Raw genomic sequence first — 18,014 nt, forward strand, 5'->3', positions numbered from 1 at the left:
ACCCAGTGCAATCAAGTCGATTCTGACTCATATGGACACTATAGGACAGAGTAGAACTGCCCCATACAGTTTCTAAAGAGCACCTGGTGGACTCGAACTGCCGACCCTTTGGTTAGCAGCCGTAGTACTTAACCACTATGCCACCAGGGTTTCTGAATTAGAAGATAAAATAGCTAAAATTACATAGGCTAAACAGCAATGAGAACGGAGGACCAAGAAGGCTGAGCACAGTTTAATGGAATTATGGGACAACAACCAAACCCATTGCTGTCGAGTTGATTCTGACTCATGGAGGCCTTATAGGACAGAGCAGAACTGCCCCATAGAGTTTCCAAGGAGCGGATGGTGGATTCAAACTGCCGACCTTTTGGTTAGCAGCTGTAGCTCTTAACTACTGCACCACCATAGCTTCCAGACAACAATAAGGGACTTAACATGTGCATTGTGGAATTCCAGGAGATGGGAGAGAGAAGGTAACAGGAAAAAATATATTTGTTGACATAATGATAGAAATTTCCCCCAATCTAATGAAGGACATGAATCTGCAAATCCAAGAAGCGCAAAGACCCCCAAGCAGGATAAACCCAAAGAGATCTAAATCAAGGCAAATCAAAGCTCTTAAAAATTAAAGATAAAAAGAGAATCAGGGTGAGAAACCAGTGAGAGGGAAGCAAACATTCCCATACAAAGGATGCCCAACAAAATTAAGCACCGATTTATCATCCAAAACATTGGAGGAAAGAAGGCAATGGAATGATATATTTAAAATACTGAAAGAATAAAACTTCCAATGAAGAGTAACATACCCAGCAAAACTATCCTTCGAAAAAATGAGGGTGAAATTAAAATATTCCCAGGTAAACAGAAGCTACGAGAGTTCATCTCTACCACCCTGGCCCTACAAAAAATACTAATCAGAGTCCTGTAGATGGAGGGGAATTAACACACTAGAAAGAAATGCAAAGCAATACATAAAAAGATAGATCCTGAATAAAGGAAAATGCATGGACAATTATAATGGGTAGTAATTAGGTATCCATGCTTGATAATACTAATTGTGTTGTACTTCATATTTCTTAATAACAAGTATATAAAAAAACAAGGATAACATTATCTTGCAGGCCATATGAAATACACATGTAATTAGTGATAATAATAACAAAATGGTATATATATAAAACTTCCTTTATGTCATTGAAGTTAATTAAGTTGGCACCAACTTATCCTAGAATGTTAAAAAAAATAAGCTTGTTAAATATAATATTCATGGTAACCACTAAGAAAATATATAAAAAAAAAATGCACGAAAGGAAAGGAGACGGGAACCAAAATGGCTCGCTACAATAAACCAACAAAACAAAAGCAAGCAGCAGTAAAGTACAAAGACAAAGAAGGCGTAAGATACAAAGAAAAAAAAATAGCAGAAGTAAGTCAATTCTTGCCAGTAATTACAGTGAATGTAAATGGATTAAACACTTCAATCAAAAAGGCACAGAGTGGCAAAATGGAAAGAAAAGCATGCTCCAACTTTATGCTGTTTACAAGAGATGCACCTTAGACCCAAAGGTACAAATAGGTTGAAAGTGAAAGGATGGAAATAAGTATTCCATGCAAATAATAACCAAAGGAGAGATGAAGTGGCAATATTAATATCAGACAATGTAGACCTTAAGACAAAATCTGTTAGAAAAGATAAAAGTGGACACTATATAGCGATAAAAGGGTCAATTAATCAAGAAGATTTAACAATCGTAAATATAATATGCACCCAACAATAGTTTAGCTTAACTAGTAAAAAAGATCTGCCTTGAGCATTATGCTCTTTTAAGAACTATCTATATGGGATCAAGTTGACAACAGCAACGTGAAAGATTAGATATGAAGCACAGAGGGCAGTGAGCTTATGTTAATGAGGGAATAACAATTCAGAAAAGATGGGTAAGAATATTCGCACAAGTCAAAGAATGGAATCAATATCACTAAATGGTACATGTAGAAACTAGAATTGGCATATGTTCTTCTGTTTATTCTCAATAACAATAACGTAACAAAATTTAGAAAAAAAGTTAATAAAATGATAATTATCCTTTAAAAAAAAGTATCAAGTTAAAGGAAAAGGAGAGGGGATATTTATCAAGTGCCTGCTAGACATCAAGCACTGTGTTGAGTGCTTTAAAAATACAATCTCATTTAATTCTCACAATACTACTAGGTTAACATTGGTATATTCATTTTATGGATAAGAAAATACAGTCTCAGAGGTTAGAAGTATCATAGTTGGAATGCAAATACGTGTGACTTCATTTTGTCTGACTTTTCCCACTAACTATATCACACTACCTTTAGAAACATACTAATGGATTTTATGACCTTTATGTCTCAGATTTCAATTTCTTCATTTCTAAAATACAGAGGCTGGGTTTAGCTACTTCTAAGTTCCAGATTAACTCTAAAATTTTATGAATCTGATTCTTTCGGGAATCACAACAAATCAATAAGTATGACAGTAACTGCTCAATAAGATATGTGCAAAGAACATGAGAAGCAAGTCCACAGAAAATAAAAATACAAATGGATTATGAATGGATGAAAAGCTGCTCAACCTCACCTATAATTTTAGAAGTACAATTTCAAGCACCAATGATTTACATTTTCCCCTCTTAGATTGGCAAAAATTGTCAGGAAAGATACTCATATACATTCTTGGTAGGACCACAAACTGACGCAAACTCTTTGGAAGGCAATTTTGCAATATCTAACAAAATTTTAAATGCACGCAGTAGTTAATCCAGCAACATCACTTTTAGAATTTATCCTACACATAGACTCCTAAGGGCATATATAGAAACATATTCACAGCTGTTTGGAAAAAAAAAAAGACTGGAAATATCCAAAATGTCCATTACTAGGGGACTGCTTGAATAAATTAAGACGTGCATATAAAACAGAATTGTATGCAGCATGTAAAGAGAACACAGTAGATAAATACATGCTACTACAGAAAAATAAACGGAGGGATAGATGAATGAATGAATAATACACATAAGCTTCAAGAAGCATAGACAATTTCTAGGAGGTAACTCAAGAAATTAGTAATCATAGTATTCTCTGGGGAAGAAACTTCATGTTTGGGATTGAACAATTTACTTTTTTACCTACGTATCTTTTTATTTTTTTCAATACATAAGTACTATTCTAAAAGCATGTATTCCCAGTAAACCCAGTGCCGTCAGTATTACATTTTCAAATTTAAAAAGGGATTATAATAAATAGTAATCTCTGAGGTCACTGAGGAAACCCTGCTGGCAAAGCGGTTAAGTGCTACGGCTGGTCACCAAAAGGCCGGCAGTTTGAATCCACCAGGTGCTCCTTGGAAACCCTATGCAGCAGTTCTACTCTGTCCTATAGGGTAACAATGAGACGGAATACACTTGACGGCGATGCTTTTTTTTTTTTTTTTGGAGTCACTGAAGATCTCTTTAAAAGTGAGATACATATCAAATAAGAAAAAAATAGACCTAATGGCAGGAATGAAAAAAGAAAAAGTCAAAATTCTTCAGCGTATTCTAATCACCTCAGATGTCTGTGTGGGGGGGAACTTCAGTCTATGAGGGATAACAAACAGAGCACAATCACCCCTAGGTTTCAAGAAGGGTTGAAAGGGAATAATTTTCATCCTTCCTTTGCTCTCTTGAGTCTTCCAAAATTCATATTCTCACATTCTAGGCCATGTTGTGACAAATCAGACAAAATAAATGGCATAGGTGCTAATTCTAAGTGCATGACAGTGTGGAGCGTATCAATTTATTACTCGTATTGACTCATTCATACAGAAAAAAAAATTCTATGCTTGCCTGGACTATCACTGAGTAAAATTGCAATGCTAAAATAAAAAACAAAAAACTCATGATCCATCACGATTAATTCTGAGATTGAGAATTACCTATATAGTACCAAAAATATGGGTGAAATTGACAAGATGTTAAGGATCTACTTATAAACAAGGCACTCTACTATCAAATCACTAAACTATAATTATTAGACGGATAGTAGATATTGACATTATTTGTTTACAGAGGAAAATGGAAAATTTCCTAGGAAACCAAACTGGTAAGTAGTACACATGTAAGAAGAAGGACTATTTTAGCACCATGACGTTGATCTAATTCCAATTTCATTCAAACTTCTGACCCATTACTAAGTATTCAGTTACATTATTCTCTCTTCTATGGTGAATCAACTTCCCCTCCTCTGCTTATCAGTAAAAATGGAAATTTCATTATAAAGAAGTAACACACACATTCAACAACAGAAATGACATATTTTCAAATGAACAATAACATTTACACAAAATAAATTTTCACAGGAAACAGCTATTCTTCTTTAGTTTCCAGGTAAAATATAGATAATGCTAATATGCTAATCTATGTATGTTTGACTCTGTCCAGTGGGAAAAAATTACACCTACACACATTACTGGGAACTTTTAGCAAAGCACTGAATCTCAATATATCAGAATCAGGAATTTACATTAAAAAAATAAAAAGTACCTTTCATCTGGGTAGCAAAGTTCAGCGCCAATTTTGCAAAGAGATCTGGATTTTCAAACTTGTCTTCTTTAACTTTTAACCAAACACAGTTCTCAGATAATTCTCTGGGCTCAATCTGAAACAACAATATTAAAGTATGTTTCTAAATTATTATTTCATATTTAATTTTTTTAACTTTCACTTTCACCAAGGTTGAATGACAGCTCCTTTATTCAGCTATCCACGAAATCAGTCTTATAATAGTCATATAGCAATAGGCCATATAGCAAGTTATATTTTAAAAAATCTTCTACTGGAAGAAGTCTGAAAATAATTTAGTAAATCCCTCCTCCAAATCACATACATTCTTCTTGTTCCCAGATTAAAAAAAAAAAAAGGCAAAGCTGAGACTCAGAACTGAGAATTCATGGACTAGGTTGAAGGCAATAACCATAATAATAGCTGATACATAATTCTTGCATGTGCCAGGTAATATATTAAACAATTTACATATATTAATTTATCTAGACTTTACAATAATCCTCTGAAACAGGTCCTATTATTCTCTCCAAAGTGAAGATGTTGAAACTGAGGGTCAGAAAGTTTAAGTTCCTGCCCAAGGTCACATAGCTTGTAAGAGGTGGAGCTGGGATATACACTAAGGCAGTCTAGCTCCTGAGAATTGTGCTCTTAACCACTACACTGAAACCCAAAATTTGAATGGTACTCCTTACAGTATATCATGATGGTCCGTAATATGGCTGCATGCTAAATTGCTAAATTAACAAACATATCATTACATTGACACACACACACATAATCACACCAACAGCTTCTAGAACCTATATTTTGGTGAATTTTGCCTTATAAAAAAACACATTCCAGAACAATTAATTCCTCATTTACTTTCATGAACAAAGCATACACGGATACTTAGCTTTTAAAACTGATTTTGCTATCATTCTAGTACAATCAATTTACCACATACACACTGTCAGATATTATTAGAAGTTTGCCCTTAGATGAGTTATTTCTCCCAAATGGTGGTCTGGGAATTAAGTTTTCATTAGAAGATCAGTTCATTCCTAGTTAATGGGAACTTTATCAACTTTTATAAGCTTTTTAATAAACATATTTTTAAAACACATTTTAATGACAAAGCAAAAAGAAGATTCAAGAGAAAAACACATTCTCCATACATTATCAAAAACCAATAAGGTTATGTCCCCACTGGATATTGTCACCTATTCCATATTATCTCAAAGTTTAAAACTCAACAGAGAAAGCACTCTCTAAGAGCAAGAACAACTAAAATAAGAAGGCTCAATTTAAAAAAAAGATTATATTTAAGAATGATATACTACTTAAGGGAAACCCAGGTGGCATAGTGGTTAAGTGCTACGGCTGCTAACCAAAGGGTTGGCAGTTTGAATCCACCAGGCGCTCCTTAGAAACTCTATGGGGCAGTTCTACTCTGTCCGGTAGGGTCGCTATGAGTCGGAATCAACTCGACGGCACTGGGTTTGGTTTTTCTGGTTTTATACCACTTAAAAGTTAATGATGGTAAAAGAATCAACATTGCTTTTTATTTGGGGATATATTTTGTAATATTATTCATTATACCATTTTATTGATTTATTTTGTATTCCACATTAGTTTAAAATTCTCTGTGAAGTTTTCAGTTATCTAGATACTATACTGAAAGATAAGCATGAGATAGTGAACTCACAAAGGAAAGCAAAAGAGTCAACAGTTACATTCTCAAACATTATATAAAACTTGTACATAACAATACAGTTATCCACAGATTAAAGATCCCCAATGGCTAAAAAAAGCCATAAAACAAAAACAAAAAAACAAACTCTCTAGTTATAGCATTACCTTTGACCAGTTGATTCTTTTCATGGACACTTCAGGTTTATATAGTTTTTTCTGCTTCATTCCAAAAGGTAGATCAAGTGGTGCCCCAGGAGGAGGAGGAATTCCTCCAAGGGGTGGTGGCAGAGGAGGTCCTGCACACAAAGGAGGTGGTGGTGGTATGCCACTCATTCCCGTTGAAAGAGGTGGAGGTGGAGGCAGAGGAGGATTTCCTCCTGGTAGAGGTGGTGGTGGTGGAGGTGGTGGTGGGGGTGGCCCAGTACTTGGCAATGGAGGTGGTGGAGGAGGGACCACAACTCCTGTAGAACCGGAGAGTGCATGCCCCTGAAATATAAATAATTCAATATTTAAATGCTTGTAATATAATTTAGCAACCAAGAATACGTATAATGGACATTTACAGTTTTTTTGTGTTTTTTTTTTAAGACAGTATGTTCTTTATTTAATTTAGCAACATCTAAGTACTAAACAGGAACTCACATGAAATAAATTTGTGTAGACCTTTGATAAGAATTATAAACTCTGGACAATGACTTTTCCCAACATACTAATGCCAGCAAAGTTGGCATTCTCAAAGATTTTGTGAAATATTCTTCCAAAAATCATTTTAAAAAATCATCTTTTATTATAAACACACACAAAGAAGAAGTACTCTATATGGCTTGGGCCTATTAGACTAGTTGGGTAGAATACAGAATAATTAATACAAGGTCATAGATTTGATCCCCTTGGCAGCCAATTAGCTTTACACAAAGAGTCTGTCTCTCATTTCCAGTGACTTAACTGTTTTCTAATACCAATAATTAATACTAAGTAACATTCATTTGTATTATAATGTAAGCTTATCAACATTTTTATATCTATTATTTCTCTTGATGCATATTATATGGTAGAGGAGGCCCTCAGTGGCACAAATGGTTAAGTGCTCCAGTACAAAAAAAAAACCTCACAGTTTACATTAAGCCAGAGGTGCCTCAGAAGAGAGGCCTAGCGATCTACTACTGAAAGATTACATTCACTGAAAATCCTATGGAGCACAGTTCTACTCTGCCACACATGGGGTCACCATGAGTTGGATTAACAAACATAGCAATGGGTTTTATTTTCGTTTTTTTTTTAATGTACTTAGTGAAAGTAGTTTTATTTCACTGCTTATAAAGGAAGAAACATAAACTGCAAAAGGTTAAGAGACTAACCAAAGGTCACGGTTTGAAACGTGATGAGGACTTGAATAGAGTTCTCACACTTAAGGCAGTACTCTTTCCTCTAAAGCAGACTTCTTGTTGTTGTTATTTGCCATCAAGTTGATTCTGACTCATGGTGACCCCGTGTGTGCAGAGTAGAACTGTTTTCCATGGCTGTGTGTGACCTTTCAGAAACGTATCACCAGGCCTGCCTTCAGAGGTGCCTCTGGGTATGTTAGAACCATCAACCTTTCAGCTACTAGTCTAACATTTAACCATTAGTGCCTCCCAAGGACTCCATCTACAGCAGACTACCTCCTTATGAATGCATATCATTTGCCATGAAGATAATTAACTCACACAGACTGAATTACAGAGTACAATGTATTTCTTGGTTCCACAATCAATGCCCAGGGAAGCAACAGTCAAGAAATAAAACAACATATTGCATTGGGCAAATCTGCTGCAAAAGACCTCTTTCAATTGTTAAAAAGCAAAGATGTCATCTAGAGGACTCAGATGCACCTGACCCAAGCCATGGTATTTTTAATCGTCTCATATACATACATATGTGAAAGCTGCATAATGCACAAGGAAGACCGAAGAAGAATCGATGCCTTTGAATTATGGCGTTGGTGAAGAATATTGACTATACTATGGACTGCCAGAAGAACGAACAAATATGTCTTGGAAGAAGTACACCCAGAATGCTCCTTAAAAACGAGGATGGCGAGACCTTGTCTCATGTACTCTGGACACGTTATCTGGAGGGACAAGTCCCTAGAGAAGGACATCATGCTGGTAGAGGGTCAGTGAAAGAGAGGAAGACCCTTAATGAGATGGAGTGACACAGTGGCTGCAACAATGGGCTCAAGCATAGCAACAATTGTGAGAATGGCGCAGGACCAGGCAGTGTTTCATTCTGTTGTACATGGGGTAGCTCTGCATCAGAATATACTCAACAGCACCTAAAAACAACAATGTACTTCTACTACCAGAAAGCAACTTCAAGTTCATTCTCTAATGATAATGGATGGCAGATGGAGAGCATTGCATTGTATATAGTCATCTATTGTGATGATTAATCCATACGTGTTTCTATTAACAATGGTTCGCTTTCCAAAATAAACGAATGTAAAAGTGGAATAATTCATTACGAATATTCCTAAGAAACCCCTATGAATGAATAGGCATTTTTTGTAAATAAGAAAAGACATTGTATTGATTGAAAGAAAGGTTGAAAACTAATGAAAATTTCTTGACATAGTGTTATTTTGGGGGGAAAGAAAATACCCTTATTTTTATTAATGTGAATTTTCTACTTGGATTATTTAATTGTACTAACAATTACAAAATAAATAAATTGAAGTACATTTTTTTGAAGCACATTTTTGGAACAATCAATTTAAAGGGTTTACCTATTCCCAAAAATATTAAAAGTTAACAATCATTGGAAGTTATCATGGAAATATTTCCATAATAGTTGCAGAGCACTGACCAAATGTTTTATTCATATACGTGAATGTTAATGTGTAAATATGCATATACACAACTAAAGTGCTTGTATACTTAAACAATGACAGTCCTCTCCTGAGGTTAGGAAGAAATTAATGGTAGGATTAAAATATGTGAAGCTGTTTTCATTTTACTTGTAATGTAGCAAAATTACACACAAAAAAAATTTGACTGGGAATCAAGGAAATTTTGGGAAAAATTGGAATATTTTTTCTGAAACATTTCAGGAAACTAGTAATTCATCCTACAAGTTTTTGTATAAATAGATTTTTTGAATAATTTGAAAGACAAAATGTGTGTCCCCTTTTTTTAATCAATGGATAGCAAAATTAAAGTCATAAACTTTGTAAACATCGGTCAACTTTTGTCTCTATTAGATATTTTTTATGTTATTAAACTGGTACCACCACAAAAATGTTATTACTTTAAAACAGAATTTTACTCAAGCTAAACACATATTTTACAGATTTAATACAGAATCTCCAATGCTTATATTAAATGTCACAGACCTTCAGAAATCAAGTCACTGCATCTTTTTTCTTCCCTCCCATGAAAAAATAAGAATGGCGTGACTAAATTAGGCCACAACATAGTATTGCGAATTGAATATGACAAATGAATAATTCTGTATTTGACAATCTTAGTGCACTAGAATGTGCTGTATGATTCTGCACCTTTAGAGACCAGTTAATTTAATAATAAATAAGCAACTACTCAAGAAATTGCAAGGCCTACCTTAGTGCAGAAGGGTCTTGATAAGAACAAAAGTAAGAATACAAATACAAGTAGGAAGCAGAAATAAAGACACTACCCTCAGAACTCTTTACATTCAAGTGGAAGAAATAAAGCAGGCCCAGAAATAAATACAAGTGGTCTGAAAAAGTAGTACAGAAATTGCCTAATGAGGCCTTTGGTGAAGATTTCCAAAGGATATCCTATATTGAGCTTAACCTTAAAGGATATGTTTCCCGTGCACAGATGAGCAATGAAGGACACTTATAACGGAGAATAATATAAGCCAGCGTTTCTCAAACTAAGTTCCAAGAAACACTGTTTCCAGTAGATGTTAACAGCTGTTCTGAGATAAAGCGTTCTGTTCTGTGAATTCAGTTTAGGAAAGTTGCAGGAGAGAAGGTTAGACAGGTTTCTTCCACGTAGGACATCTAGGACTCTTGGATATGCTAATGAGTACAGCAAAATCTCCAAGGGGAGAATTCTGCGTTTACCACATTTCTTAGACTATGAATGAGTTCCTCACAGAAGACCTATTAGCATCTCCGTAACTAATGTCTAGGAAATGCGGGCAGAAGGAAAAGTGTGTAGGCAGCAAAGTTCAAATGTGAAGGGAGGAATGGTAACTTAGCTCCAACACCAGCTGAAGTTAGGGAAGCAGTCACAGGCTAAACTGGAAAGGGAAGATAAGGGAGGCTATGATGGAAGGCCTTAGAAGTCCTAGTAAGGAGATTTTTATTTAATCATGAATGCAACAGACAACACTGAACATATTAGAGCCTGGAGTGACAATAATCAGGGCAGTGTTTTCGCAAGATTAATTTGCCACTGACACAAAGGATGGGTTTGAGGAGAAAGAGATTATAGGCAAGAACAAAAGTTAGTAAACAATTGTAATATTCCAGGCAAGATGTAACGACAGAGTGGACCTGGGTGGTTGGTAGTGGGTTTTGATGTAACAGGGAAAAATAAGTCAGAAAGAGAAAGAATTGACATAAAACAGTGACTAGCTGAATTTGTCAGGGGGTGAGACAGAGAAAAGAAATAGAAAATTTCAGTCTCATTCATTTAAAAGAATAGTGGTAAAATTTAAACAAATATGAATGGAGACCAAGCTGGTTTGAGGAAAAATAAGCAAAAAAAAAAAAAAAATGCATTGCCGTCAAATCCATTGCGACTCGTAGCAACCCAGTAAGACAGAATAGAACTGCTCTGTAAGTTCCAAGAAGTGGCTAGTGGACTCAAACTGCTGACCTTTTGGTCAGCAACTAAATGCTTAAGCACTGCGCCACCAGGGCTCCTAAAGACCAAGTTGTTGTTTTCACCCGGTTTTGAACCAGAGACCTGAGGAAAGATAAGAAATCACAAATAAATGGATTTAATTTCAACATGCAGCAGGACCTTCCCATGGGATAGCTAAGTAAGAGTTGAAAACATAAGATAAGCTCAGAAGACTGGAAACTTTCTAAAAGGTGACATTTGACTTCATGATAATGGGATATCAGAACAAAGACATACAGAGAAAAGGAAAGAGCAGAGGACAGTACAATGGGAAATTTTTCCAATTGGGGGGTGAAAAATCAGAGAAACTGAGTAGATAAACTGCTGTAAAAACGGAAGATAATGCCAAATAGAGAGTGAAAGAGAGAAAGAGAGTTATATAGCAAAAAGAAATGATTAAATATAAGTGAAATAGGCTAAGGATAGGAAAAGGCCACTGTTAACGTGCAATTTGAAGCTGACAAGCAACTATTAAATAACTTTTTCAATAGACTGATGGTAACAGACCAATTCAATCAACAAACACCTACTGAGAATCCACTATGTTAAGAGGTAAACTTCAATTTCTTAATATTCATTCAAGACTTAAACTGTAATTTCTTAATATTCATTCAAGACTTAAACTGTGCTGAAGATAGTACTTAATGAGCTCTAAAGTGAGACACCCTATTTTAGATTTTACATGTATATAGGAACTTTTCATCATAGGGAATGTAAGTAGAAATGCAAAGCTTATAGGTTTTGAAATTAGATAGTCGACATTTAAAGAGGTCTCAAAAAGCTTTCGGGACAATTAAAATTAATGAGCACGTCTATATTCTTTTTGAAAGAAAATATACTGTGTACTCGATGTTTTAAATCATCATGAAAATTTCATCTCAAAAACAGTTTTTGCTTGTGTAATATATTCTGTTAGAAAATATTCTGGGCAGTTTAAATAACTAATGCCTTATTTTCCCAAGCATTAAAATGATTTATTGTCCTGGGAAATCAAATTTGTAGAGTTATTTAAACTAAAATGTGAAACTGCCAAAAAAGTCTGCTTCTGGTCACATTTTTACCTTCCATCTAAAAAGATAATTTTCTACTGTAGAACTCACTGTGACATGACACAAAGTCTATATCTTGTTTCATTACCTGGGTTCGAAGTTGCTGGATTTCTGCTTCGAGCTCTTTGATTTTTTCTTCTTTTTTTTGAAGCTCAGCTTGAGCTTGCTGCCGAGCTGTGAATTCTTCATCAAACTGCAATGATCACCACCATAAATGTACACTTAATAACATAATTTCAAAACAAGTTTTAAATAAATTTATATAATACCCTGGTTTTTTTGTTTGTTTGCTTTTTGATTGCCTAGACTACAAGGAAAATCAAAAGTTCTTGATTATTTTCATGACAACTAAGCACCCATGTCAGGGTGGGGTGAATGCTAGTAGTGGTAGTAATGAAGAAATACGCCCTGATCCAAGGAAGACAAACCCATTTTCAATTCTGAAAAGAAGACACAAACTAAAAGATGGGTGAACTGAGAAGTTTCTCTTCACATATAATGGGCAATTATTGGTTGAAAATTAGATCTCAGAATACTGATTATTAACGTTTCATACCATGTATTTAAGTTTAATGAATTAGAAAATGAAAACTAAAAACGAGTTGTCAAGAAGTTCAACTTAACTATATTTAACCTTAACAAGAGATTGCACTTTTAGAATGCTCAAATAGATGTACATTTATACAAATTAGAGTATTTCTATTACAATCTTAATTGTCTACCATCCCAAAATAAATGTTTCATGAAATCTCATGGTGGAATAATAATATATGCTGTCAAGGCATTCTCCTTCAGATGGCTAACCAAAACACTTGTATAACGTGAGATATTAAAGTACAGTATACTAAGTCAGAGACCATCTGAATGGTCTCTGAACTCATCTACTGAGTCCCAGTCTCAGCCCTCACCTCAGTCAAGCCTCTTAACAGGTTCAAACAAAATTGAATTCTTAAAAGTGAACAATGTGTATGTCCAGCTATACAAAGATATTATTTCCATTTTATTGGCTCATTTTTGCCAATGCTGCCTCAAGTCATTGTAGAAATCTGTATATTATTCCAACGATTCTATTTCTGTTTTGAAAAATTATCTATCTTGTTGTCTAGAATTGTCTTTAGAGTTTGTGGAACAATAAAAAGTGCATTCATTGTTAATAAAATATTCTCTCTCAGAGTGGATTTGACCTTTGCAAATTCTAATATACCGTTATTCAGATATAACTCTGACCAAAGATCAAACCTAAAACACTACTTAGTAATTATTTTATTCATCCTACCTGAGCCCCTGGAAAATGTCCCAGAGAGGCTAATCTAAATCTTTTCTAGCTCTTGAAATTTCAGAACAAACCCAGATCCTCAATGGTCAGTAAATGACCTTGTTTCATAGTTGACTGAGAAGATGGAGGCCCTCCAATGTGAGCTTATCTGACTTCACTTACTCTCCATGGTAATGTTTACCTGAATCCATTGCCACCCCTCTTCCCAAAGCCAGCTGCTCCATATGTGCTATTCGAGCATAATACACATGCAAGCACACTGTCCACAATTTCCTTCTATAAATGGATTATTGGTACATTTGAAGAGAGGAACACAATCTTTCTGCCCATAATTTAAAATTATCTTAACAATTTGTAAACACATAAAAGCAGAATCACAGAAGCCTGAAATATGTGAGCTGGAAGAGGCCTTCTTAGAAGTCTGCTAATCTTATCCTCTCCTTTAATGATGAATAAACTAAGATCCAAGGAGAATATCTGACTTACTTAAAGTCACAGCTAATCAGTGGCAAAGCTGATCTTTCAGCTATCTGTCATTCTAGATCTTTCTTTATTTTTTTTACACTGATTTATACTGCCTTATAAAATGACCCAAAACAAAAGAAGAAAGGCAGATAAAACATAGGAGATCATACATGTTTTCATTCTAAATGTGGTGATGACGATAAAGCATCAAACACTGAAAATTTTCTTTGTTATTACTATTTTCAGTATTCCATTTCCCATAATATATGCTTAAGGAAAACTTTTACCAGATAGATAATCACAATTTGCTCTAGTCTTGCGGTATATAATCACAGTGCCAGTCAAGCATTAAGGAGATTCTAAGATTTTCAAAGGGAATTTTAAATATGCTACTTAAAACAGGAACATTAGAAATATAAAGGTCTATTTTTTATTAATCAAAAAGCATGCATTTTCTTTCACCAATAAAAATGACAGTTTCACACAAACATTTTATGCTCCAGCTCTTAGAATCTATTCTAGCAACTGAAAGAGCAAAGACATTTCTTCAGATGCCCTGAAGTAACATCAGTAATACTCTATAATTTCTACAGTGAGAGCAAAAGTGATTATCTAATCTCAAGATAAGTCATAACTTTGAAGAGACAGCAATATGTAAGCACTTTATCTTGCTGTCAGAAGGCTGAAAACTAGAGAGCTTTTAGACTTGTGCTTCAATCCTTTTCCCTGCCACCAACAGGAGAGAAATACTACACTAAAGCTTCTTAGGATCTAGAACAAAAAGAAGTGAAACTTTTGGGAGAAGCTAATATAACTGCAGCTATGCTTTCATGACGCAAAGAAAAGACAATCTTGGATCTAAATAAAATTAAGAGATTCGTAGCACTGGCATTTGCTCAAAGGCCTTTACATAAGGCATTAACATGGAAAGTTAACAAAAATTCCACGAAGGGTACATGAACTAGCAGCATCATTTTTAAAATGCTAATTAGAAAATTCAAAGATGCTAATTTTAGACACAGAGACACACAGAGAGAGATCATTGCATCATTCTGTTGCTGCCAATAGGACTGACTTTAAAAACCAGAACAGATATGACTAGCTAAACATCTCACAGTTCTCCCAAGAGCTACCTATTGTAAGTGAAAGCTATGGGAAGCAATGGGGGGAAATAATTTTGGTTGACTGCATCTAAGTATTTTCTTTCGGCAACCTAATTTTTGTTCATTTATCACTTTAGCATAACATGGCTAGTGTTTTTCTTCCATTAAGGATTAAACGTGATGAGGAGAGAACCTTATCTTATTAGGAAACAAATCATATTCTGTGGTTATGTTTTAGTTCCAGAAATATCAAGTACTAGGCATGTAAATGGAGCAACATTTATAAGGCCTCACATAGAGAAAAAAAGATAGAATATGTGTTGTGAGAAAATTAACGATTATGACTCATATTTCGTAAGCCTTACCTTCTTTGAAAATTCCACTGCTTTTTGTTCACTTTCTTCAACTTTTGCTTTGTTCACACACGAATCTATTGACCAAAAATGATTAGACATTATCACATTGGATCTCTAGGCAAAGGACTGCTGCCAGCCAATAATTCTCCTACGTATACTATCATTTTTATGTCAATTGGTATTAAAGAGAAATTGACCTATATTACACATAAAACAAACTACCACATTTTCTTTCTTTAGCATATTCACTGAACTCCATCTCAAGCTTGTTCAGGCACAAAACCAAACATCCCTGAATCTATTTGATCAAATCATTAATATTTTAGAAGAATTCAATTAGTTTTCAACTTTGACAATTATAGACTTCTTTTAAATGTTTTTCATACTTTATTGTGGGTAGAGAGGTATAAAAGAACTCCATGTTTAAAATTATCAAATCTCAAAATGCCCCTTAAAAAAACCTAAAGGAGAAGATAAAAAAATCACTCATTAATTTAGGTTTTCAAGTGAAATATTTTATTTTACTAATTTTTAATCCGGGGCAAATCATATCATGTACGTAATAAAACGAACTTCAAAATTTCAGATACAAGCATTCTAGAAGAATGTATACATGCATGTATGTATATTTTCCTAATAAATTATTTCTATTGATTCATAAAACAAATAACTAAAGAACATCTTTTGAGCAATATTACATTTCTCATTACTACATATACAGTCTATTCTGTATCTATCCATTTTACTCCTATTTACCATAAAACCATTGCCACTGAGCTAATCCTGACTCATAGTGACCCTATATGACAGAGTAGAATGGCCCAATAGAGTTTCCAAGGCCATAAATCTTTACAGAAGCAAACCGCCACATCCTTCTCCTGCGGAGCAGCTGGTGGATTCAAACCTCTGACCTTGTGGCTAGCAACCGAGCGCTTAACTGCTACGCCACCAGGGCTCCTATTTACCGTACAGAAATGAAAGTATATGTCTATACCAGGACTTATACATGAATATTTATAGCAGCTTTATTTAAACAGGCAAAAACTGGAAATAACCCAAATATCCATCAAGAAGTGAATGGACAAATTGTAGTAAATCTATACAATGGAATACTACTACAGCAATAAAAAGGAATGGAATATTGATACATGCAACACAACAACATAAATGGATTTCAAAATAATTATACTGCATGAAAGAATCCAGACCAAAAAGAGTATATGCTGTTTCTTTATATACATATATATCTATATATAGATATAGATATATATATGACAATGAAAACGAATCTATACTAAGAAAAAACAAATCAGTGATTGGGGATGAGGAGAGGTGGGAAGGTGAAATGGACTACAAAGAGAAGGCAAAAACTTCAGGGGGTGATAGATATGTTCATAAACTTGATTGTGATAATGGTATTAGAGATATACACAAATATCAAAGTTCATCGAATTGTATAGTTTAAATGTGGGTAGTTTACCTTACATCAAGTATATCTCAATATAGCTATAAAAAAGACCTGTGTGGCTAGAGCGAATCAACTAAGGAGGAAAGCAGTAAGTGATGAGGTTAAAGAGAGGCCAGAATGGTGCCCGGCTACCACCAGTGACTGCTGTGACAGGGAACACAACAGAGAAACCCTGATGGAACAACACAAAAGTGGGGTGCAGAACTCAATTCTAGTAAAAAGACCAGTCTTAACGGTCTCACTGAGACTGGAGGAGCCCGGAGGACATGGCCCCTGGACTCTTTGTTAAACCAGAACCGGAACCATTCCCAAAGCCAACTCTTCAGACAAAGAATAGACTGGACTCTAAGAAATAAAATGATACTTGTGAAGATACACGAGACTAAATGGGCAGCTCCTGTCCGGAGGCAAGATGAGAAGGCAGAAAGGGATACGTACTGGTTAAACGGACACAGGAAATCCAGGGTAGAAAGGAGGAATGTCCTGTCACATTATACGGATAGCGAACAGGGTCATATAACAATGCGTGTGTAAGTTTTTGTATGAGAAACTAACTTGAGCTGTAAACAATCACATAAAGCACAGTTAAAAAAAAAAAGAGAGAGAGAGAGAAAGAGGCCAGATCTTGTGCTTTGCTGGCCATGGCAGGAAATGAGATTTTGATTTAAATTTCACTGGGAAGTAGTTGAGTATTTTATACAGGGGTCTGATATGATCTGATTTATGAAAGATAATACAATCATAGTATTATAAAATCAGGAGTGACTGAGTTCCTTGAGTCCAGGTAATTGTAAAACTGAGACCCACATATGTCCTAGAAGTTCCAAAAGCACCTGCGAATTTTTGCGTGTGTGTTCATATTTATGTGTGTGGCTTTAATGAAAGTTCCACAGCATTCATCAGATTCTCAAAAAAGCCTCTGACCATTAAATATTAGGAGGCACTCATACATTTTACTTATCCGATTTGAAAGCAGAGGAAATTGAAACCTAGAGAAGTTAAATGATTTGTTCACAATCACAGAGATGACACGTAGATGAGGTCATAATGGGTTCATGATGGTGGCTATCCTCTCTCACCTGGTCCCTTCATCTCTCCTCACCCCAATGCTTTTGATTAAAAGTACACAATCATAAGTACTTGGCACACATCATAAAAAGAAATGTTGAACACCGAAC

General features: G+C 34.9%; 1 protein-coding gene across 6 annotated transcripts in view; it reads right to left on the reverse strand.

Annotated features, from left to right (window-relative positions):
- Positions 1 to 18,014, reverse strand: part of DIAPH2 (diaphanous related formin 2) — a 942,090-nt gene that overhangs the window by 636,712 nt on the left and 287,364 nt on the right. For all 6 annotated transcript variants that reach the window (XM_049873110.1, XM_049873109.1, XM_049873108.1 and 3 more), the window contains 4 exons: positions 15,378 to 15,442; positions 12,257 to 12,361; positions 6,411 to 6,731; positions 4,551 to 4,665 (listed from right to left, as the gene is read on the reverse strand). In XM_049873110.1, the coding sequence (XP_049729067.1) occupies positions 4,551 to 4,665; positions 6,411 to 6,731; positions 12,257 to 12,361; positions 15,378 to 15,442 (606 nt within the window). The remainder of the gene's footprint in view (positions 1 to 4,550; positions 4,666 to 6,410; positions 6,732 to 12,256; positions 12,362 to 15,377; positions 15,443 to 18,014) is intronic.

Source organism: Elephas maximus, chromosome X (assembly GCF_024166365.1).
Source record: "Elephas maximus indicus isolate mEleMax1 chromosome X, mEleMax1 primary haplotype, whole genome shotgun sequence".
Lineage (NCBI taxonomy): Eukaryota > Metazoa > Chordata > Mammalia > Proboscidea > Elephantidae > Elephas > Elephas maximus.